General features: G+C 40.8%; 1 protein-coding gene across 5 annotated transcripts in view; it reads right to left on the bottom strand.

Moving 5' to 3' along the window:
- Window positions 1-24558, bottom strand: part of HHAT (hedgehog acyltransferase) — a 330296-nt gene that overhangs the window by 98253 nt on the left and 207485 nt on the right. For all 5 annotated transcript variants that reach the window (XM_034764509.1, XM_034764514.1, XM_034764512.1 and 2 more), the window contains one exon: window positions 13109-13253. In XM_034764509.1, the coding sequence (XP_034620400.1) occupies window positions 13109-13253 (145 nt within the window). The remainder of the gene's footprint in view (window positions 1-13108; window positions 13254-24558) is intronic.

Below are 24558 nucleotides of genomic sequence, written 5' to 3'. Positions count from 1 at the left end.
GCTGGCACATCTGTGTTGGTCAGGGATCACACTTTTCACACCCCTGACCAACATAGCTATGCCAGCAGAAATTTGTAGTGCAGACCTGGCCTAAGTGTCCTAAGCACTTTTGAAAATGTTTGTCTAGGTCTATAAAGCTGATAGCTATGTGTGTCGCTATTGACTCACAGTGCTTTGAAGAAGGATGCGCCCAGTAGACTGGGGGACACAAGCTGTAGGAACCACCCTCCATTTTCTGTCTAAAAAAATGTGAAACACATACAAAGCACATACAAAATTAACTCTAAATAGACACACACTTACTTGTATGGACATTATATTGTACTTTTGTTATCTCTGGTTGCAGTAGTTTGGACATACAGAAACATTTAACATGATGTACAAAATAAGAGCTTACTATCTGTGGCCCCAATCCTGCAATCAGATGAGTGCAGGCAGATCTCTATGCATGTGTTGTGCCAATGGTGTACGGGACCTATCTGCAATCAATCAGATTGCAGGATTGAGACTTATGATTTTAAACAAATGTGTAGACTTAAGTTCACAAACCACTTCTAACTTTAAAATTGCAATGCTCTGTATCTGTTTTAAATAGAAAGCCTGTCCAAAATAATTCAATTCAACAGAGGACTGAGTGTCCAAATTAATCCAGTGGATTAATTTCTTCTTTTAACTCTTAAAATAATGTGCAAATATTTGTTTTTATAAAGTTCTCGCCTGCACAGAAAAACTGCCAGCTCTCTAACTCATTGCAAATTGCCAGGAGAAATAGCCACATTCGGTTTTCTTGGATCTTTGCCAGCTCACGTACCAATGAAATCCGCCCACCAAATAAGATTGTAAAATAAGCAGCTGTAAGAACAAATATCCTTTGTATGTGAAGAGGTATAAATCATTTGAAAGAATGTGACATCTGCCTGTGGTGACACATGCAGCTATGCAATATTTTTTTAATTTATGTAATCCATCAATATAGCATTCAAAGCCATTGTTTGAAAAAGCTGGCTTTAAGTTTCTGAGTAACACAGTGGCAAGTGTAAATTCTCATCCTATAATACTGAACAGAATGGTCTGGAGAAGAACCAGAATTTCGGAGGACAAACCATGGAGTGCAATGTAAAACGAAATGGACTGCACGACAGACTTGATCAGGAAAGATTAGTTTAAAGAGGAAGAATACAAACCTGCAGCATAAGCCACTGAGCAAGGGGTAATGACATGAAACTAAATGACATTCAGCTGTTTTGACTGAGTTCTCTGAGTTTTGGGGGTTTATTTCAATCCCAAATCAAAGCATGAAGGTGGTAATCCATTCAAATCAATCCCGAAGAAATGGTTTGCACAAATCCCTACAAATAGAAGCCACTACATTTCATACAACTGTACTTTGACTACATACTAGGCTCACTGGCCCACAGGAGTTAACTAAAAAAAACCTGAGCCCCTTGGGTAAACATGTATCCTAAACTTTATGAATTAATAACCATGGAACTAGTCCCCTCTTCCCCTCAACAGACAAGGAATATGGCCAGTGAATACCGGTATGGGGCAAGGCAGAAAAATTCAGGGGATCCTCTTTATCCACTGGGTAAACTGCAAAAGACCATGCTGGGACATCCCACCTGCTAGGCTCTCTGGTCTTTCTCTTCGGGGACTATCCACACCCATTTGCTTTCCCCTGTATTGGGTGGCTCATTACGGAACCCTTCTGTACAGCCGAACTCCCTCTACTCGAAATGTTAGTTATCCAAATCCATGGTGTGTCCTCCATTTAGCCCTGTTAATCACCTGCTAATAACTCCTCAATGAGCTTCTTAGTGCCTATTAGTACTAATCAAGTGCTTTGTACTTTTACTGCTTAATGCTCTGTACTTTAATAAAGAGTAAAAAGCAACTTTGAATTTATTATAAATACCAACATTGTATTTAAATACATCCTTTTAATACAATTTTGGTGTTTTAAGAAACTCAATATAGTAATTTTTTTACTCTTTAATAAAGTACAACACATTAAGCATTAAAAGTACAAAGCTGCTGATTTGCGCTAACAGGTACTAAGAGGCTAATTGAGAAATTATTAGTGGGTGATTAACTAACGGAGCTACATGCAGTGAAGCAGCAGCTCAAAATAGGACTTACGTTTATCTGAATGCTTAGTTATTGGAAAGTTTCAGCTGTCCCCCCAGCCATTTGGATAAACGGGACTGTACAGTACTTCCAAAGATTTACACATTCATGCCTTCCCTACCACCTAGCCCTATCCACATGTTGCTATAGGTGTTATATCGGGCCTGATCCTAGAAAGTACTGACCGTCCTCAAGCCTTACTGAAGTGAATGAGAGTTTATGATCTCAACACATCTCAGTGGATACTGAGCACCTGACAGGATTCAGCCCATAGTTTGTAAAATCAAAGTTTGTGGCAGGGACCTGCCCTCTATATTTGCCTCTAAAGTCCCATGCAGATCAGTGACGCTATATGAAGAATAAATAGTAACTCATGCTATTGTAAATGATTATTTTTGATGCACAAAGAAGGGAGGATCAACCACTAATAATCAAGTGATTTTCTGTAGAAGGAAAGACCATATTGTGCTGCCACTGAAGCAAACTGCCAAGCTCCCGCAGGGAGGATCGAGCCCTGAACAATCATGGTGTTCAGCGAGTCCCCTCAAAATGAGATTAATTCATCACCCAATTTCCATAAAATGAAATAAATATAGGCCATGAGAATCATTTTCAGTGCTATGATTTAATGTCATTAAGAAATAATGTCGTTTGAATGTCATGTGGTCACAGGATGATGGTCCCCTGCTGCTAGACAAATGCCAAGTCAGCCAGCATTTACTGAAAATAAACACTGAGGCAGAGCCTCAGAAGTTTTTCAAAGCAAGAAGTATCTGTCCTGTGACAACCTTCCATACTAATGTGTGTTTTTATTACATCAAGTGATGTAGCAGCTGTCATTTTGTCTAATGACTGCTTGCATGGCCGTAGAATGGAAACAACTCGCTGCCCACCAGCTTGGAACCTTGCTCCTGCGAGAAACGCTGTGGGATGAGGGTGGTGCAAAAGTGTGGAGGAGCTTGAAGACATTCCATCTGCACAAGTCAGACAAAGGCAAAATGAATGAGGGTGCACTGCGAGGGCATGTAGCACACTTGGTGCAGAAAAGTGCAATGTGCACTGCCCAGGGTGCAAGCTGCCAGATCATCAGCAGGCACAGAAGTCGGGGTGAGGACGTAGACTCATTTGCAACCTGACTGGGCATATCCAGTCTATATTTTGCCTGACTCCTGCGCTGGTAAGAGGCTCTGGAAGAATCTCCCTATGCCCCATTTCCCAGTGCACCCATACAGGAGCAGCAAGATTTTTGCCCTGTAACTTCAGTGAACAGCTGAATTCTGAAAGGGTTTATACATGGTCTTGTTTAAAAACTAGCAAAAAAAGAATGCTTTAGTCTGTTTCTGTTTAGATGAAGGCTTCTCCATTCCCAACCAATAAACAAACAAACAGCCAGAACCTATCCTTGTAACAAAGCCCGATGCCAACTCTGTCCACATATCTATTCAAGTGACATTATCATAGGACCTAATCACATCAGCCATGCCATCAGGGGCTCGTTCACCTGCACATCTACCAATGTGATATATGCCATCATGTGCCAGCAATGCCCCTCTGCCATGTACATTGGCCAAACCGGACAGTCTCTACGCAAAAGAATTAATGGACACAAATCTGACATCAGGAATCATAATACTCAAAAACCAGTGGGAGAACATGTTAACCTGCCTGGTCATTCAATGACAGACCTGCGGGTGACTATTTTACAACAGAAAAACTTCAAAAACAGACTCCAATGAGAGACTGCTGAGCTGGAATTGATATGCAAACTAGATACAATCAATTTAGGATTGAATAAGGACTGGGAATGGCTGAGCCATTACAAACATTGAATCTATCTCCCCTTGTAAGTATTCTCACACTTCTTATCAAACTGTCTGTACTGGGCTATCTTGATTATCACTTCAAAAGTTTTTTTTCTCTTACTTAATTGGCCTCTCAGAGTTGGTAAGACAACTCCCACCTGTTCATGCTCTCTGTATGTGTGTATATATATCTCCTCAATATATGTTATTCGAAGAAGTGGGCTGTAGCCCACGAAAGCTTATGTTGGAATATGACCAAGAGGCTGCTAGACTAATAAATTCGTTAGTCTCTAAGGTGCCACAAGTACTCCTATTCTTTTTGCGGATACAGACTAACATGGCTGCTACTCTGAAACCTGTCATTGAGAAATCAGGTTTGGTTTTGTATAGTACAGTTTTAGCTTGCATCAGAAATATGACTAATTAAATATTCATATGTGTCACCACATGTTCTATCCTACTTAATGCTAAAGAAACCTAGCAAATGTGAAACCGAGCAAATATTTCAGGATCCCAGCAAACACTGTCTCATGAAACATTTAAAATTATTGTACGATCATCCCAGTTAAGCAATGCCTTCTTTTTAGTGTTTCTCACGTAATTTTCACAACAGATTGTTATTTACAACTGCAAAAAAATTTATAAAATGCTAATGAAAACTGTTGATTAACATGCTATAATGTATCCCCTAATTCGTTTGAAGTAAAATGCAAAATAGAAAAATCTGCTTTGCTGAAAATTCCTTGTCCAATGGCTAAGAACCCCAGGAAACAGTACTATGGTTATATGACAACAGGAAAATTCACAATTGTATCAGTTAGTAAAACAGGCTTCTGTACCTAGTGCCAATATTTCTTGGGAAAAAAAAAAACCCTTTCCTCAATTTATTTATAATAACTGCTATTGTATAGTTGTTCATGTCTAAACCTGATTACTGCCATTCAGAAGACTAGTTGAAAGACTGGTATTGTATTTGACTTAAGACCAGATACACATGGACACCTGCTTTACTGATTTTGCTGTAAAAGAAGGAATTGATGATTCAGGTTGCGAGTCTGTCACGGAGGTCACAGAAATCACAGATTCCCTGACTTTCCAGGACCGCTGTGACTTCTGCAGCAGCCGGTGCAGCTGACCCAGGGGCCGCCTGAGCAGCTTGGGCAGCCCCTGAGCCAGCAGCACCAACTGCTGCTAGGGCAGTCTAGGGCCACCGCGCCCTCCCGTCCCAGCAGGAGTTTGGGTGTGGGAGGGGGCTCAGGGCTCGGGCAGGGGGTTGGGGCATGGGAGAGGGTTAGGGCTCTGGGCGGCACTTACCTCGGGGGGGGGGGCTCCTCAAAAGCAGCGACACGTCCCTCATCTCCTAGGCGGAGGCGTGGCCAGGCAGCTCTGCACGCTACCTCCACTCACAGGCACCACCCCTGCAGCTCCCATTGGCCACGGTTCCTGGCCAATGGGAGCTGTGGAGCCATTGCATGGGGCAGGAGCAGCGCACAGAGCTGCCTGTTTGCGCCTCTGTCTAGGAGACTTAGGACATGTCGCCGCTTCCGTGGAGCCATGCACCTGGAGCCTGCCAGCACCGCCAAACCCCACCCCCCAGCAGCAGCCGTGAATTGTTGTTTACTGTCCGCGACCTGTCCATGACTTTTATTAAAAATACCTATGACTAAAACGTAGCCTTATTGATGATCACAGAAATTCGGACGAGAACTGAATTTGTCTTCCATCTGCACAGGGCAGAAGGTAGGAGCAGTACTGTTACCTGTGCAGTTTTTAAATAAGCTTTGCTTTTCACTAATAAGGGCAGCTGTCCATACAGGGAGTTGCTGAGAGTGCTTTTGTAGAGCAGCAATCACTGTGACCTGGGTTCAATCCATTAGAGTTTACTCTAGCAAACTCCCTTTAGAGACAATGATAGCACTGCTCTACAGCCAAAATGCTTCTGAAATAAATGTTGTCAAACTTTACTAATTCTGGGTCACTGAGAATGAAAATGATGCTTAAAATTGTTGATTGGCTCTAGTTTTCAAGATATGCTATTGGGTCAGTATATATAACCCTTGACTTGGGAATGGCGGAGGATAAGTGAGTTATAAAGGGAAGGGATCGCAATTTAAACCAGAAATGACTAAAATACATCTTTGACTCGATCTATGAATAAATCTATGACTGGGTTTGGACAGTACTTGCTTTTTAGGTAAAACAATGAATGATGCAATCTGAAGCTGGTATTGCATCATACATGATAAGAATTGCATCATGTTATTCCTAGAAATCATGGATGATGCAATCATAACAAGCTTACATCACTCTGCCGAACAAATTGCCCTATATCAGCTCTAGAAATCATACAGTGTCGTGCTCTCTTATTTGTCAGTGTTTGATATTGCAAAGGGACACATTTCTGTTTAGCCAAAGTGAGCAGAGATGCCTTGTACTTGTGTGAACAGTGCAGATAACTTCTGCTATATTTGTGGTGAAGTGACTTTTGCATCACAAAAGCGCAGTATAACCACTATGGTTAAGAAAGCCTATCACCTTTATTTTGGCTGCAAAATTGGAGATCAGGACAAGAGGTGGGCCCCACACATATGCTGCAACACTTGTGCAACAAATCTTCACCAGTGGTTGAACAGGAAAAGGAAATCTATGCCTTTTGCAGTGCCAATGATTTGGAGAGAGCCAACAGATCATACCAGCAATTGTTACTTCTGCCTGGTGCCTCCAGTTGGGAAAGGTGTTTCAAAGAAGAACAAGTGGACTGTGCATTATCCAAACAATCCATCAGCTATATGCCCAGTACCCCACAGAGAAGGACTGCCGGTTCCTGATGCACCAGAATCATTCTCACTTGAGTCAGACCAGGAAGAGGAAGAGGATGAAACTTCTGGTCCTGAACCATCAATGTCACAGGACCCACATTTTCTCCCAACCTCCTCCTCTGAACCACACCTCATAACACAAGGTGAACTGAATGATCTTGTCAGGGATTTGGAACTACCCAAGAGTAAGGCAGTGCTGTTGGGCTACAGATTACAGCAGTGGAATCTCCTGGCAGGTGATGTTAGGGTATCCATGTTCCATGACCGTCAAAAGGATCTTGTTCCATTCTTCTTCATGGAAGGTGATCTTGTAACCTGCAACAACATCGATGGTGTGATGGCAGCCCTCAACATCGTTCACGATCCAGATGAGTGGAGACTGTTCATTGATTCATCGAAGACGAGTCTTGAAGCTGTTTTACTGCATAATGGCAATGTTTTGCCATCAATTCCAGTTGGTCATGCAGTCCATATGAAGGAAACCTATGACAACATGAAACAACTTTTGAGCTGCATAAACTATGACCAACATCAGCGGCAGCTTTGTGGCGATTTGAAGGTTGTTGCTCTCTTGCTTGGTCTGCAGACTGGATACACAAAGTACTGCTGTTTTCTCTGCGAATGGGATAGTCGTGCAGGAGATTCCCACTACATCAAGAAAGATTGGCCACTCCGACAGTCATTGGAGCCTGGGAGGAAAAGTGTTCAGCATCCACCACTTGTTGAATCAAGGAAGATTTTGTTACCACCCTTACACATCAAGCTGGGTCTGATGAAGAACTTTGTCAAGGCCATTGACAAAACACAAGCAGCTTTCAAGTACCTCCGTGGAAAATTTCCAAGGTTAAGTGAAGCTAAGATAAAGGAAGGTGTCTTTGTTGGTCCTCAGATTCGTGAACTTCTTCGAGATGATGAATTTGACCATGCACTGCGTGGCAAGGAAAAGACGGCATGGAAAGCCTTCCAATTAGTGGCAATGAATTTTCTTGGAAACAACAAGGCAGACAACTACAGGTTGTTGGTGGAAAACCTCCTCAAGGCATACAAAAAGCCTTGGTTGCAACATGTCACTAAAGATACATTTTTTGCACTCTCATCTAGATTTTTTTCCACTGAACTGCAGAGCAGTGAGCGACGAGCACGGCGAGAGATTTCACCAGGACATTGCAACAATGGAGAAACGCTATCAGGGCAAATGGAGCCCATCAATGCTTGCAGACGATTGCTGGACAGTGACAAGAGATGCTCCATTTAATGAATACAAGAGACAAGCCAAGAAGCGCCGAGTAGACACTGAATAGGACTAAACTATGTACAGAATAGTTTTTTGCCTTTTGTTTCATAATAAATTTTATTTATATAACCCTTTTGCTGATTTTTTAAAGTGTTACATAAACAGGACAGGTGAAATATTATCATGTAAAGCAACCATAAACACATGAAAAGACCTAGGTTTACAATTTATCATTAAAACTCTACTATTACATAATATACATAGACATAAAATGTAAAAACTTAAATATCTTAGAAACAGTAGCCAGTTGTTTTAATTGTCATATTTGAATTCAGCGCATCAAAATACATAATAAATAGCACATTTTATTTCTGAAGCAAACGACTTCTCAAAAATTGTAGACCAGTGTAGTTTGCCCAATGCGGACTTCAGAATTGGGTCCATTAAAAAAATATTTCTAGTGTACTCTTAATGAAACTCTACTACTTTAGGTCCTGATGCTGGAAAGAAATGTATTGGCAGAGCTCTCTGCCTACATGGAGCTACGGGGACTTCAGTGATCGTCCACATGCGTGGTTCTCTTTGCAGGACTGAAGCCTTACTGCCTAGTAGTCCTTAAATTTCAGGGATTCAATTAAAAAATATTTGACTGCACACATACACAGTTACTAGTTTCACTGATAAATTTTCACTTTGTAAAAGGATGTTGTAGGTCTTGCGTGGAATGCTGTCCCCACACAAAACAGGTGTAAAGATGGGGGGGGAATTCCATGCAACTTCTATGAAAATCAAAAGCTTAAGGTTATCAACCTCAATTCAGTTTCTAGAGAACAGGCATCCACAACACATACCCAAGAACACAACAGACACTAAATTACCCATTTTGGCAGCCTCAGCATATCAGCACAGAGACCAGCATTGAATAGGCTCAGCTTGTGAACTGCCTTCACAGCCCCACTGTTGTTCCATCAAGTTTAAGGTTGAAGTGCCATTGGTTGGGCAGTGCTGAGGAAGCCGGAGCTGTAACTGCTGATGCTGTACCTGTGCTGTGGATAGAATATTTCAGTCCAGCAGCTTTCATACAAACTAGCTCATCTATTTTAGAAAGTAATTTAAGAACAGAACTCGGATTTCTTTGAAGTAGCATTCTGATCACCATGATTAGATGTTCCGCATAAAAGCCACAATTACAGGTTGTTAGCGCAGATTGTCACCCAGTGGGTGTTTTTTACATATTGCCATTCCAAGATTTATTTTACCTGTTGGGACCTGTCAATTCAGTAATGCCTGTAGTTGTAGCTTTAATGTCTGCATTGAAATATATAGTATTATTAAGTCATTCAGGTTCACCATTTACATTTTGAATAATTTTGCAAACAATCACCTCGTAAAGACAACAGGAGTGAGATTCATGTCTCCACCTCCTTCTACCTGCTCCCTGCTGCCCCTATAGGCACATACACAAACCTGACTATTTGGTATTCTGAGGGAGTTGTAGGTAACTCACCATTCCTACTCCTGCACAGATTGAAGGGCTAGAACATAGCCTCTCTATGGCTGCTATTTCAGACCATGCACCAAAATGGAGTTCTTTACCTCCCCTCCCCCCACCCCGCACACCATTATACAGGGGTTGTAACCCACTACAGCCATGGAACCTATGGCCTCCCCAGCCCACCCCCAAATCCACACTGGCCTATTATAAAGTCCTGCTCCACAGACTGCACGGAATGTGGCCATGCCCTAGCCTAGGAAGATAATCCATAGCTTCTCCTGTGCAGCCCCACCTCATGGTATACATGGTGCAAAGACTTGTTTGGACTTTCCAAACTGGGGTGAATTTCTTGCAGAGGTTAAAGAGTGACAGAGTGTGCAGATGACTTTTGGTGTTATTTTTCATCCCAAATTAATTTAACATTTTTTCTCTTTCCAACCCAAAGCTAACAGTTTTGATTCAAACTGTTTAGAGATTCATCCAGCCTGTCTTAGGGTACGTCTCCACTACCCACCCTACCGGCGGGTAGCAATCGATTTATCCGGGATCGATATATCGCATCTCGTTAAGACGCAATATATCAATCCCCGAACGCGCTCACCGTTGACTCTGGAACTCCACCAGAGCGAACAGCCGTAGCGCAGTTGACAGGGGAGCCGTGGCCGTCGATCCCGTGCCGTGTGGACCCCAGGTAATTCGATTCAAGATACGCAACTTCAGCTACACTATTCGTGTAGCTGAAGTTGCATATCTTAGATCGATCCCCTCCCCAGTGTAGACCACCCCTTAGTAGCACATCAGTGTACTCAAGTGTACTTCCTCCTCTCTCATCCCCACTCCCTTAGGACTCTCCTAAATCGGATAGTTCCCTGGACACCCGTACAATATTCATTACTATCTGAAGCAAAACCTACCAAACAATTTTGATTTTGAAGTCTAACCCTTTGACTACTGTAAATGTGACAGCAACAAGAAAATAAGAAAAAAAACTGCTGAGTTTGTACTGGAACTTTGCTGCATACAGAGGCACAGCTTTGGAAACAACGGAAGACTGGTGGCTTGAGCCCCCTTGTAAACAGATCCCAAATGAAGTTTGTTTGACCACTGGGATCACCTCCCATTTTAAACTGGACTCCTCTTAATGTTCTAGTAACAACACATTCCATGCACAGTTCATCAGTGCCACAAGGCAAAAGAGCAAACCACACATGTGAACATCACACTGCTGGTATTGTACAAGACACAAATGTACAAAAAAGGAATTTTCCAAATAAGTCAAAAACTTTCAGTGTTTAATCTCTTACTTTTCACATTTAATCACAAAAATTAGAGACTAAAAAGACCTTTCAGGTCACCTAGTCCATCTTTTGACTGACACAAGAATACCCTGACAGCATATACCATAATGCTCTGTTTAATCTTGATTTAAACATTCCGAGGGATGGGTTCATGTGGGATCTAAATTATTTCTCTTCACCCTTAGAGGCTACACCCTAAAAATATTTGTAGATGGTTAGGTCTCCCATAGGTACAACAATTTTAATTATTTTAAATTAAACAATGAGAGTTTGAATAGCTCCTCTTGATTTGCAATGGAGAACGCAGCACTCAACCCATGACGTTTGTTCAGTAGCAGGAAGATGTGGGAACAGATAAAGAATGCAAAGTCAGCAAAATTTAAGACCACTTTCTGTTTTTGGTTCGTTATCCACCTTTGTCAGTGCAGTACAGTTTTTAGACATGCTCTATAGTAGCAAATACTCATAGCCATGTGCATGATACCAGAATACGGGCATGAAACATGTGACACTGAATCTCCTAACAGAAGTATGTGAGCTCTGCTAAGCAATGTTTTCAGCTTCTTAAAAATAAAGATAATGTGATTAAATTAACATGGAAAACAAAGTTTTGAATGATTACACTAATTTGTTATTCCAAACCTAGGCACTCTGTAATATCTCATTCTGTACTGATGAGCCCCCCGCCCCCCCGAGTTAAAGGCACAATAATTAACCAAGGCCTAGAAGATAAAATCTTTACTAATAATAAACAAAAGAAACAAAAACCAACCTCCAATCAATTATATATTATGATGATTGCCTTCAGAAGGTGAAAATACAACTTTGTGTAAACTGCTAAAGTCTTCTCATGAATAAGGGCAGATTTTAGTTCCAAAGGGTCTTTTATAAAACCTCTGCAGCAAACTATAGACGTGGATGAGCTTTCAGTAACTATTACTTGTAGGAACAGAAACCATAGTGTATATTAATAGTCAGATACCAATAAATACTTCTAGCAACTCTACCTTTTTCAATGTTCTTGTCGTATTTCCTTAGCTGTGCTTACATTGTTGTTTGCAGTGTTGTTGTAGCCGTGTGGGTCCCAGGATATCAGAAACACAAAGTGGTTGAGGTAATAAGCTTTCGAGCTACACAGGGCTGTCCTTCCGAGTTGAAGAAGAGTTCTGTGTAGCTTGAAAGCTTGTCTCTTTCACCAACAGAAGGTGGTCCGATAAAAGATATTACCTCACCCACCTTGTCTCTGTAGTTGTACTTACATTGACCAAGAAAAACAACAAATAAACAAACCAAGAGTTGATCAGACAGTAAATGAACCCTTTCAACTTTTTCCTTGAAAATACTAAACAGCAAGGATGCAGTGCATTGTTGGCTTTACGAGTGCTGCCAAAATAATAAAAACCAAAGAATGTTTCACTACATTTTAGTCTAAAATATTTATGTTACCTATCTTCATGCAATTTGATTGTGTTTAAGTTTTGTGGATTAATTTCTTTTTCGGTTGCCTTTATATAGAGAGACATTCACTGAACATTGTATGACCCCTGAAAAAGTTCACTCTGTTAAGATGATTCCTAAGTGAGCTCTTTGAACTAAGCTGGGCCCTAAGTTAAGGTAAAAGAAAGGCAGGAGAAAACAGCACAGGGAGAAGCCATTTTATACAAGTTCCAGAGAAGCACGAGACAGCAGTGGTCTCACTGAGGAGCATATGAGTGTAGGAACCTGTGGGTACTTCCCTCACAAGAAGAATCATCCCTTAATAAATATCAGCAGGACATCCACCCAGGCAGATCTATCACAGAGGTATTTGATTATCACTGCTCAGCTCTGACTGTATGGTAGCACTAGCTGGACACAGAGCCTTGATCTCACTTTGTTCATGGGGTTCCTTTCACAGAGAGCATGCACTGCATTGGATTTGGTGGGATAGTGTTTGTATTGATGTATGTGATGTGTTAATGTTAAAATTGGGGGTGGGGGGGTGGGAGAAAGAATTTTCCAGCCTGGCCAAATGATCATGTCCTGCCTATTTAGTGTTAGTACCTGTTCATTAGTGTCAATTCACTTCTAGGCAAGCCTGGCACCCAGACAGGGGAACTATTTCCTTCAACCTCTGATGGTAGAGGAGGACTGATACTCTAAGTGAAGGAGAACAACTATTAAACAATCCACTTATAGTTATTTAGATTCAGTGGGCCAGATTCTGATCTCTGTTTCACTGTCAAGAGAATTACTTCAGCTTTTCACAGGGGTATCGAGATGACAATCTGACCTTGCAATCCCAAAGAAACATTTGAAAGCCTGATCACCTACAGCATGTTGAAATAACTTGCCTTCCACAAAGATCCTGTTCCAGTAGATTTTCCCAACTTGATTTCCTCCGAGAAACACTAGATTGGATAAAATCAACACTGAAGTGGAAACAGCTGCTAGGGCAGCATGAAGTCGACGACAAATTTTTGGTGAGAAAAAACGATCCTGACAAGAAACGAAAAGAAAGATAAGGTTAACACAGAGTTAACACTCCAAAAATACAGAGAAACTGTTGTCGCAATAACATTTTTACAACTCACATTGGAAAATGCAATGTAATGATGGCAGGTAAGCATTCAAACTCGAGACCAAATCATTATGGGATAAATCCTGAAGTGCTTATACTCTGGCAAAACTTCCACTGAACCAATTGGGAGTTTTGACTGAGTAACAAATACAGCTTTAACAATGATTTCAATGTAACAGATCATTTTTAGTTTTCATGATCTTCCTTGAGGCATTTTGCTAGTGAGTTGAGCAGCAAACTCATCTTCTTATATGGCCAATGGTATTCAATAGGTTCTAATAGCCAATTGGTTTCAAAGCACTAAAGTGATTCTGTCCAAATATAAAGGATTTAAAGAGCCACTAACACTTTCGATTAGGTAATAGCAAGTTCACTTTTGATTAGTTAATAAGCATTCACTGACAGATGCCTCAGTTAAACCAGAATTGTTTAGTACAATAAGTTCGCTTATAAAAATAACAAATATTTTGATTGGAAAGTGAATTAAGCTATAAGTTGTGACATCATTGCTCATAGTCATTCCAGAGGCGAACCTAGGTATTGTATAACTACTTACACTGGCAAGACAATTTTTGCCATTGTTGTTAATGCAGCGTATAAGTCAAGTTAACCACCACAATAACCTTGGAGCAGACTACCACACTGTAAATTAATACTGGCTGTACAATTTTAAAAAGTTTTGTCCTCCTTTAGGTTTCAGCTGTTAAAATGAATTACAAAGATAACATTATGGTAAATCAGATTAAGAAAGCATACCGTATAGTTACGGTCTTGTATAAGGAACAACATATATTGTTCCAAAAGTGTCTTTATTTAGGGACTCATCCTCTCAGAATCTGAATGCTTCTCGCAAAGTAGTGAACGTTCCAAACTCCCATGGGAGTTAAGGAAACTAGCCAGGAAGAGTTCAGCCTCTCACAGCTATACAGATCAAGTCAGGATGTTGTGGCAAAAAATGGTGAGTCTTTTATTACTGTAGCATTTCAGCACAGAAACAGTTGCTTCATTGAACTATTTGAGGGCTATGCTGTAGCTAATTTTCATTATTCCGCTAGGAATTGATCCACAAAGCAGTAAAGATTTTCTTGGGAGTGTTTGAACTTTCTACACATCTGTCACAAAGGTAGAAAAATCAAACTGTTTTTTTAATGTCTCTTGTTATGCAGAAAAATCCAATTATGGAAGTACCTGAGCACCTATTGTGTCCAAATTAACCCAGTGGAAGCAGTAATTTACCAATGAGAAAGGACTCAGGTGAGTCTTGATTAACAGCAATAATATTTGTGATTTAAATATTTATCACTCTGTTGATGCTTCTCAAGATCTCACAGTTTGTCTCCATGAAAAACATTTCAAAAGCTATTCTCTGTGCTGTTTCACTCTCTAGATGATCAATTCCACTGCTTCAAGAAAAATGCCAGCAGTTACTATAAGTTCTGACTTCAGCTGTATAGTTGTGGAATCTGAAATCCTCATCTCCCCCTTTTTCTGCTGCCAAGAAAAGTGTCATTTAATGAATTGTTTGGTGTTTAAGTTACAAAAAAGTTGTGGCCACTTGACCAAAAATCTTGTATTTGCATCCTTGCTCATTGGCCCCTTTCATTCACAGTCCGGAGTCTATAGCTGACTGCCCTTACATTTGATTTATTTATCTATTTTTCCAATCTGTAAAGATAAACCCATCATGGCCTCTCGGCATATACACAAAAAACGACAATCCCACATCATTCAGACCCTCTGATGGGGCCCAGAAACACAAAGTGCAACATCGGCGAAGCGTGTACAAATGTTGCTTTAATCAACTTCTGCACTTGTCCTGATCCTCGGCAGTCTGTACTCCAGTCCCTGGTATAAATAAGTGCAGCCTAAACCTCCCTCTCAGCCAGTCACTGGGAAAGATGAACTACTACTGCACTCTGTTGGGTCAAGGTAATCTGAGGGCAGCAACTATTGCTAGATTTGGCTCAGCATAACTAGAGTTGCCAGGTGTCCAGTTTTCGGGCAGCGCCTGTGGACGGGGCAGCGCGCAGAGCCATCTGGCTGCGCCTCCATGTAGGAGCCGGAGGGGGGATATGTCGCTGCTTCCGGGAGCTGCTTAAGGTAAGTGCCGCCCGGAGCCTGCACTCCTGACCTCCCCTCCCCACATCCCAACCCCCTGCCCTTCGAACCCCTCAGTCCCAGCCCAGAGCACCCTCCTGCACCCCAAACCCCTCATCTCATGCCCCAAGCACCTGCCCCAGCCCTGATCCCCCTCCCGCTTTCTGAACCCCTTGGTCCCAGCCCAGAACAGCCTCCTGCACCCCAAATCCCTCATCCCTGGCCCCACACCAGAGCCCGCATCCCCAGCCAGAGCCCTCACTCCCTGCACCCCAATCCCCTGCTCGGAGCCCCCTCCTGCACCTTGTACCTCTCATTTCTAGTCCCATCCCAGAACTCGCACCCCCAGCCCAGAGCCCTCACCCCCTCCCACACCCCCAATCCCCTGTGCCAGCCCGGTGAAAATAAGTGAGAGAGTGAGGGTGGGGAGAGCGAGCGACGGGAGGGGGAAATGGAGTGAACGGGGGCAGGGCCTCAGGAGGGGCAGGGTCTCAGGAGGGGCAGGGCAAGGTTGTTCGGTTTTGTGCAAGTAGAAAGTTGGCAATCCTAAGCATAATCTTCTCAATAATCTTCCCCTCAAAAGGAAGGCTTATAAAGACAAATGACTAGCATCACAATCCACCTCCTTTAAAAGTCTGTGCTGGGAGAGGCTACAGCAAACTTCCATGTAAATCCAATATTGCTATCGAGATTGTGGAGGTGGTTAGAGTGCTTTATAAAAGGGCCTATTCCACAGGAATTAAATCTTGTCAATGTTTGGGGAGTCCTAATATGACTGAATTTACACCTTCACGCAGCACAACAGTCATTTCCCAGACTTGTCTTTTGTTACATGGATCTGCCTTTCTGGAGACTAAAGAATGCAGGCACAAGATAAGAAAAAATTGGGAGTTACAATAAATACTGAGTCTTACACATAGAGTATATATTATAGGACCGTGCACACAATTGAATAAGGCTCTAACATGCCAATACTAAGATGGGTGTGGTATAAATACATTGTACTTGATTCACCATTGCTCTGCTGCAGTTTTACCTTCCTTTATCTTTTAATTGAGCTGAAAGCTTAATACAATTTTTGGGAGATACGACATCATTTAGCTACCTTGTTCACTATCTGGTCTGCGTGATTTTTTTTTTTCTGTCAGCTACCTTATCCAGGACAATTTTAAAGTGAGATAAAGGCTGTGTACTTTTATTCAGAACATATACTGCACTATTGCCTATGCTCCATGCATTGAGCAAAGAACTTTCATGGATGGGACACAAAATGCTGGCTTGATCCTTCATTTTCAACCACGAAGATATGAAGGATAAGTGTGATTTGCGATTTAAGAACATTAAATGCATTCAGTGCTAATACTGATGACAGCCAGCTGACTCATTTCAGTTTGCCTTATTGTACAAATCTACAAAATAAAATATTTTTGCAATGCGTTGTTGATATAAAGGTTATAAAAAAGTTAGAAGGCAAAATACATGTGGACTGTTTTGATTAATTCATCAGGATTATAGTTGCACAAGTGGTATGAGTATGTAACTGAAGATGAGATTTTGGAAAAATCAAATTTTTAACTCTTGGACCATGTACTGAAATTTTCCTTTTACTAGTGTCACCAGGGACCTTCTCTCCACCCAGCATTATGATCAAAGGATATTGCTAAGAGCAAGCTTACCTCTATGAGGCAGCAATATAAGCGATCCAGTTGTTCTGAGTAAGATTCTTGGGTTTTTCCCTTAAGAGATATACTTAGGCATGAGAGCTAACCTCCTCAAACCTCTTCCCCCGACACAGCAATGATAATAGCTCTCAACAATCTGAGGAGTAATACCTTGAAGTGTCTTCTAAATCTGGGTAATCTGGACTGTAGTTACTTGCCAAAAATAATGGCACTATATAAAACCAGGAAAATGGGTGAAGAGCTGAATGAGGATGGGATGTAGAGAAGGGAAATGACATATTTTGACTAATGGTTATTGGTTATTTTATTTATCTGCAGTTAAGAATACTGAAAATGGAGTCTAGGGTGTGACTGACTAGCTGGAGGACCATATGGGATAAATGAATGACTGGAGATTTTGACAAAGCTTTACCAAACTATACAAATTCACGTAATTTTTAAAGTGAGCATAAAAATGAAAATTGGGTGGGTTTGAGGAGCTGGGCAACTTTTAAAAACACATCAACGTGTATCATCAAAGTAGAATGTTGACCAAACAGTGTCTGGGATGGTCTGGAAACAGAGAGAGTCCAGTGAGGGTGGATGACTCTCTTCTGAGGGGGAGGGAGACACCTGTCTGTTGGCCTGACATAGCATCCCAGGAGGTATGTTGCCTGCCAGGAGCCCGTATCTGAGCCGTTAGGAAACAGACTTGTCGAAAATCTCTGTGTAAGGATAAAAGGAGTAAAAAACAAGGGCGATGTCATGGTAGGGGTCTATTACAGACCACCTAACCAAGAAGATAAGCTTCCCAGATGAGGCTTTGTATAAACAACTAACAAAATCATCCAAAGCAACAGGACTTGGTGATGGGAGACTTCAACTACCCAGACATCTGTTGGGAAAATAACACAGTAGGGCACAAATTATTCAACAAGTTCTTGGAATGTATTGGAGATAATTTTTTTTTCCAGAAGGTGGAGAAAGCCAGTAGGGGAGATGGTGTTTTAGATTTGATTTTGACAATGAGGGAAGAACTAGTTGAGAATTTGAAAGTGGAAGGCAGCTTGGGTGAAAGTGATCATGAAATGATAGAGTTCATGATTCTAAGGCATGGTAGGAGGGAAAACAGCACAATAAAGAAAATGGATTTCAAGAAGGCAGACTTTAGCAAACTCACGTAGTTGGTAGGTAAGATCCCTTGGAAGCAAGTCTAAGGCAAAAAACAACTGAAGACAGTTGGCAGTTTTCAAAGAGACATTATTAAGGGCACAAGAGCAAACTATCTCACTGCATAGGAAATATAGGAAGTATGGGAAGAGACCACCCTGGCTTAACCAGGAGATCTTCAATGATCTGAAACTCAAAAAGTGGAAACTAGGTCAAATTACAAAGAATGAACATAAACAACACAAGTATGTAGGGACTAAATTAGAAAGGCCAAGGCACAAAACAAGATTAAACTAGCTAGAGACATAAAGGGTAAAAAGAAAACAGTCTATAAATATATTAGAAGCAAGGGGAAGACCAAGGAAAGGACAGGCCCATTACTCAATGAGGGAGAAAAAACAATGACAGAAAATGGCAGAAGTGCTAAATGACTTTTTCGTTTCAGTTTTCACCAAAAAGTTTAGTAGCAATTGCACATCTAATTTAATGAATGCCAGTAAAAATGAGGCAGGATAAGATGCAAAACTAGGGAAAGAACAAGTTAAAAATTACTTAGACAAGTTAGATGTTTTCAAGTCACCAGGGCCTGATTAAATACATCCTAGAATACTCAAAGAGCTAACTGAGGAGATATCTGAGACATTAGCAATTATCTTTGAAAAGTCATGGAAGATGGGTGAGATCCCAGAGGACTGGAAAAGGGCAAATATAGGCCTGGTCTACACTCAGGAGGGGCCGGGGGGGAGGGAAAGAGATTGATCTAAGTTACGCAACTTCAGCTACGTGAATAACATAGCTACGTGAATAACATAGCTGAAGTCGATGTACTTAGATCTACTCACCGCAGTGTCTTCACTGCGGTGAGTCGACTGCTGCCACTCCCCCGTCGATTCTGCCTGAGCCTCCGGTGGAATACAGGAGTCGACGGGAGAGCGCTCGGGGGGGTCGATTTATCGTGTCTAGACTAGATGCGATAAATCAACCCCTGCTAGATAGATCGCTGCCCGCCGATCCAGCAGATAGTATAGACATACCCACAGTGTCCATCTATAAAAAGGGGAATGAAACCAGGGGAATTACAGACCAGTCAGCTTAACTTCAGTGCAATCAATTAATTTGCAGACACCCAGAAGATAATAAGGTGATAATTAACAGTCAGCATGGATTTGTCAAGAACAAATGGTGTCAAACCAACCTAATAGCTTTCTTTAACAGGGTAACAAGCCTTGTGAATGGGGCGAAGTGTTAGATGTGGTATATCTTGACTTTAGTAAAGCTTTTGATACGGTCTTGCATTACCTTCTCATAAACAAACTAGGGAAATACAACCTAGATGGAGCTACTATAAGGTGGGTGCAGAACTGGTCGGAAAACCATTCCCAGAGAGTAGTTATCAGTGGTTCACAGTCAAGCTGGAAGGGTATATTGAGTGGGATCTGCTACTGTTCACTTCTGGGACAACTGATGGAGTTTAAATTGATTTGTAAAGTCATATGGGTTCTGGCTACCTGAGAATCCTTCTCTCTCTCTCTCTGAGCCAATGGGATCACTGTGGTCAGGTGGGTACTCTTCCTTATGCTCCCATAGATTTGAAGGTCTGAGTACATCCTAGGTAGAGGGCTGTCAGCTCTGGACATCACTCCCTCATTTGGTCCTGCAGAATCCAAATGAGCTGACCTTTGGAATATCAGCCCATCCATTACTCAGGCTTTTGTTGTCTCAGGAGATGACAACACTGGGAATCTCAATAAATGGCATCCTGGAGTGAGAGTCTAAGTTATATGTTTTAAAACTATGTATGTTATTCCAACTCCGTACAGCTGCTCAGAGGCAGGGAAAGGGGGTAAATCTTCCAAACCTACAGCTTAAGGAAATAAATAAATAAAATAGATTTCAGTCCAAATAAAAGGTCATCCATTATGCAGAAACTATTACTGGAAATAGCTTTCATCTAATAGAACCAATATGTTTCAAGTAAAATGTGCAAGTACATCCATCATTCTGTCATTTAAAAGAGAAAGGTTTAGATATAGGCTCTTGACCCTCATACAGTAAATGACAGAAAAATTTACATCCAGCAAATGAAGTGATACATTTCCTGCATAATAAAGGTCATCAAAGCTTAGTATGTGCTGGAAACTAGCTAAGCATGTCTTAACGTACTGAAGAGGCATGTGCTCATTAAAGGCTTAATCCTCTGGGAGGTGCTGAGCACCCTGAATTACCTGGATAAAGCCCAAAAGAGTGTGGGACCCATGTTGAGAGGCTATAACTGAGGTTCAGGTGCTGCAGGGGCATTATAGTTCCCTTATTTAATTTAGGCGAATTACATTCCTAAGAATGAATTTTCCTTTCAAAAATGCATTGTTAACTATTTATAGCCACAGGATCCAGTCAATGGGTGTCTTTCCATTGACTTTACTGGCCTTTAGGCCCTGATCTAGCAAACAGTTAACAAATGTGACCAACTTTACTTGTGTTATTAGTCACATTGCCTTTAACAGGACTATTCACATCAGTACATTTACATATAGGAGCAAGTGTTTGTAGGATAAGGCCCAATCCTGCCAACACCTATGCACATGAGCAACTTAACTCATGATTTTAATGGAAAACTTCCTGAGTAAAGTTACTCATGTCTACCTCTTTACAGGTTCAGGACATAAAAACTGACATCTTAATGTCTGCAGATTTCTATAGCTCCAAGGATAGGACTCAGAGATTGCAAAATACACTGTTTTATTTAAACAAAATAAAAAAAAACCCTGTTCTTAAAATTACTAAAATAAAGCTCTCTCCAAAGCTGAAAATACGAATGTCACCATTCTTGCCTCTGGTCCCCAGTACTGTAGGAGTTATTTTACTATGGAGGTAAACAAGTGAAATTCATTTTTATAAAAAGAAACTCTGCTGTGCATTAAGACAATATGAAAAATATGGAAATTATTACTACGAAACTGGACCTATATGTGCAAAAAAGGATTAAAAAAAATAACACCTCTTTTCTGAAACCACAAAGAAAGCTAGTGCTTTGACCACTGATGCCTTGTGTCAGAGTTATGGTACATTGAAATTGACTTATCATTCTATTTTACTGCAGTCATAAATGCAAATTTAAATACAAAACTTGGTGAAATATTTTAGACAAAAAGACTAAAAGATTGTATAAAGGGATAGTGCCCATCATTGTAAAATAGACAGTGTTTAAAATAAATGGATGCTTTCAAATTGATTCACTTCTGTGCTTAGTTCTTTAAGGACAACATTTTTAGTTTTAATTAATAAGCCACAGGTTCATTAACTACAGTATTTTTTAAAAAGTTACATTCCATTTAATTTTAGTTTCTTTCCTAGCTTGAGACACACGTCTTGCATTTTAATGTGGAAGAAACAGGAATGTAAATGTTATGGTTTCAATTGAGATTAAAAAAATTTAGCAGGAACCATTTAAACCCAAGAATGGCTGACAGCATCTCTTTACATTATTATTATTATTTTTTGTAATGGAATTTTTGGAAACTGTCCAAAAGCTATAATAAAGAACATCAAGTAATAAGTTAGTTAAAATAATCATTTAATGGGGGGAGCCAACTTGTTATATCTTAAATATATGCAAATGTATGGTTTATTTTCTTACTTCAAATAGAGCAGACTAAATCACAGAATCCTAGAAATCTGTTTTTTAAAATGGCCTGATACTGCTTTTTTAACATCGACAGAAATTCTGCCATTGACTTCCAATGGAGCAGGACTGGGACCTTTTTCCCCTGTATCAGGGACTAATTTAGGATTGTGGGCTACAAAACTCTATTACTTTGTTGAGTCTAGTTTCAAGTGTCCCAAGCAATGGGACTCTAAAAGAAACAAGAGTTGCCAAAAGCCACTTTTTATTTTTTTAACTTTAATAAAATGCCTCGGATACGGACCAGTTTTCTTTGCACAATATTTATTACTGTTTCATCTGCTTTGAATGGAGAAATAAAAGTGCTTTGATAAATGGATTAAAATATTACTGAGTTTCACTGTAGTTTCCTTTAGGGTATTTGTATTTTTCCATAAATGCTTTTTGATAACTTCATACAGCAATATTTCTCAGTGAATCACAAAAAGAAAACAGTACAGTTGGGGGACTACTCTAAGCTGGATGCATAAAGCACAGCACTGGTAAGGAACTGAAAGAGAACTGACTGATTTCAGATCAAACTTTTTTTTTTTTAATTAAGATCAGTTTCAACAAACTTTCGAGATGGTTTCTGTTCATGTAGTTTCTCTCCCCTCAAATATTGCATCCAGGTTAATTTAAGCCCAAATGGTGGAGTAAAACCTCAAAGAAAACCATCAAATTTCATTCAGAGCTGTGAAAACAACATGTTTTGGACCATGTTTTAATTTCAATACGCCTCTGCCTCAATATAATGCGACCCGATATAACATGAATTCGGATATAACATGGTAAAGCAGTGCTCTGGGAAGGGCGGGGCTGCGCACTCCGGTGGATCAAAGCAAGTTCGATATAACGCGGTTTCACCTATAACATGGTAAGATTTTTTGGCTCCCGAGACAGCATTATATCGAGGTAGAGGTGTATGTCCAGTTCACTCTGAATACAGTGCAACTGTACTTGTGAAAATAGGAAATATAGTGCCTGATTCTCCTTATGCCTATATCTAATCAGTGCATGAGGAGCAACAACGTGCCAAAGAGGGGTCTCAGAATGCTTTAGATTACTTGCAAAAGAGGTACAAAGAAAAAGTGAGATGATCCCATGAAAAAATGCCAAAAGAGGTGATTTATAAACTCTTGGTATTCTCTGTATCCGTTCATTTTTCAGCAAACAACCACAAACATTCAAGTAGTGCTCAAAGTTTAGATTCCATGAGTTTAATGCAATTTCAACTTGATTTTTATAAAATAAAGGTTTAAAGCTCCTGTAACACTGAACTCTAACACAACTTTAACTATGTTGCAGGGTTAGGGTCAGCAAACTGACTGTGTAAAAATGTCACTCAGACGTATTCTGCTCCCTGTGTTTATTCAGAATCACATCTGCTTATTTGTGTCACAAAAATAAGCTTTTTACATCTATTAGCCCCTGGAGAGCCAACCCAGTGAAGGGATTAAAAAATTCTAAGGCCAGAAGGGAGCATTATGATCACCTAGTCTGGCCTCCTGTGTAACACAGGCCACAGAACCTCCCCAAAATAATTCCCACAGCGGATCTTTTAGAAAAACATCCAATCTTGATTTAAAATTGTCAGCGATGGAGAAGCCACCAAAACATTTGGTAAATTATTCCAATGATTAATTTACTCTCACTGTTAAAATTTTAAACCTTATTTCCAGTCTGAATTTGTCTAGCTTCAACTAGACTTCCTGTTGAAATAAAATCTTTACACCTGCGTGCATCTCAATTGCACTGTGTATCTCAGTTGCACTGCAAGTATTTATAATGCACATGTTTGAGTTAGTGGTACAGGTGCTGCTACATGAGTCAGTAAAAAAACCAAACAGTTACTAACCTTTCTATAACCGTTGTTTTTCGAGATTTGTTGCACATCCATTGCACACTAGGTGTGCGGGCGCTGTGTGCACAGTCGCCAGACATTTTTCTTTCAAAGATATCCATTGGGTCAGCGCTAGTATCCTGTGGTGCCAGGTGCTCATGCGCTGGTATAAGAGGTCCTGTCGACCCTGAACTCCCTCAGTTCTTTCTTGCCAGTCAACTCCAACAGAGTTAGAAGGGTGGGTCATGGAATGGACACGTGCAACACACATCTCGAAGAACAACAACATTAGTAACTGTTTTTAATTCAAGTGCTTGCACATGTGCATTGCATGTTAGGTGACTCCCAAGCAGTACCATGGGAGTTGGGATCAGAATGCATGGACATGCTGACTGCAACACAGCTTGACCAAACTGAGCGTCATCTTTAGCTTGCTGGGTGATGGCACAGAGGGACGAAAATGTATGTACCGACAACCAAATTGCCACTTTGCAGATATCCTGGATTGGCACCTGGACAGGAACACCGCTGACAAAGCTTGCACCCTCGTAAAATGGGCCATCACTATAGCTGGTGGTGGGACCCCCGCCTGCTTGTAGCATGTGTGGATGCACAATGTGATCCAGGATGCAATCCTCTGAGCTGAAATAGGAAGGCCCTTCATCCTGTATGTTACTGCCACAAAGAGCTGCGTGGTCTACGGTCTATATTGTGCTCTCAATATAGAAAGCCAGTATGTGGAGATGTTGCTCCTCCCTGTTCGCATGTAGTTTCAGGGGAAAAAAATAGCT

This window comes from Trachemys scripta, chromosome 3, assembly GCF_013100865.1.
Source record: "Trachemys scripta elegans isolate TJP31775 chromosome 3, CAS_Tse_1.0, whole genome shotgun sequence".
Lineage (NCBI taxonomy): Eukaryota > Metazoa > Chordata > Testudines > Emydidae > Trachemys > Trachemys scripta.
The sequence above is the reverse complement of the archived record's forward strand: the minus strand, read 5'-3'. Positions and strand labels throughout refer to the sequence as shown.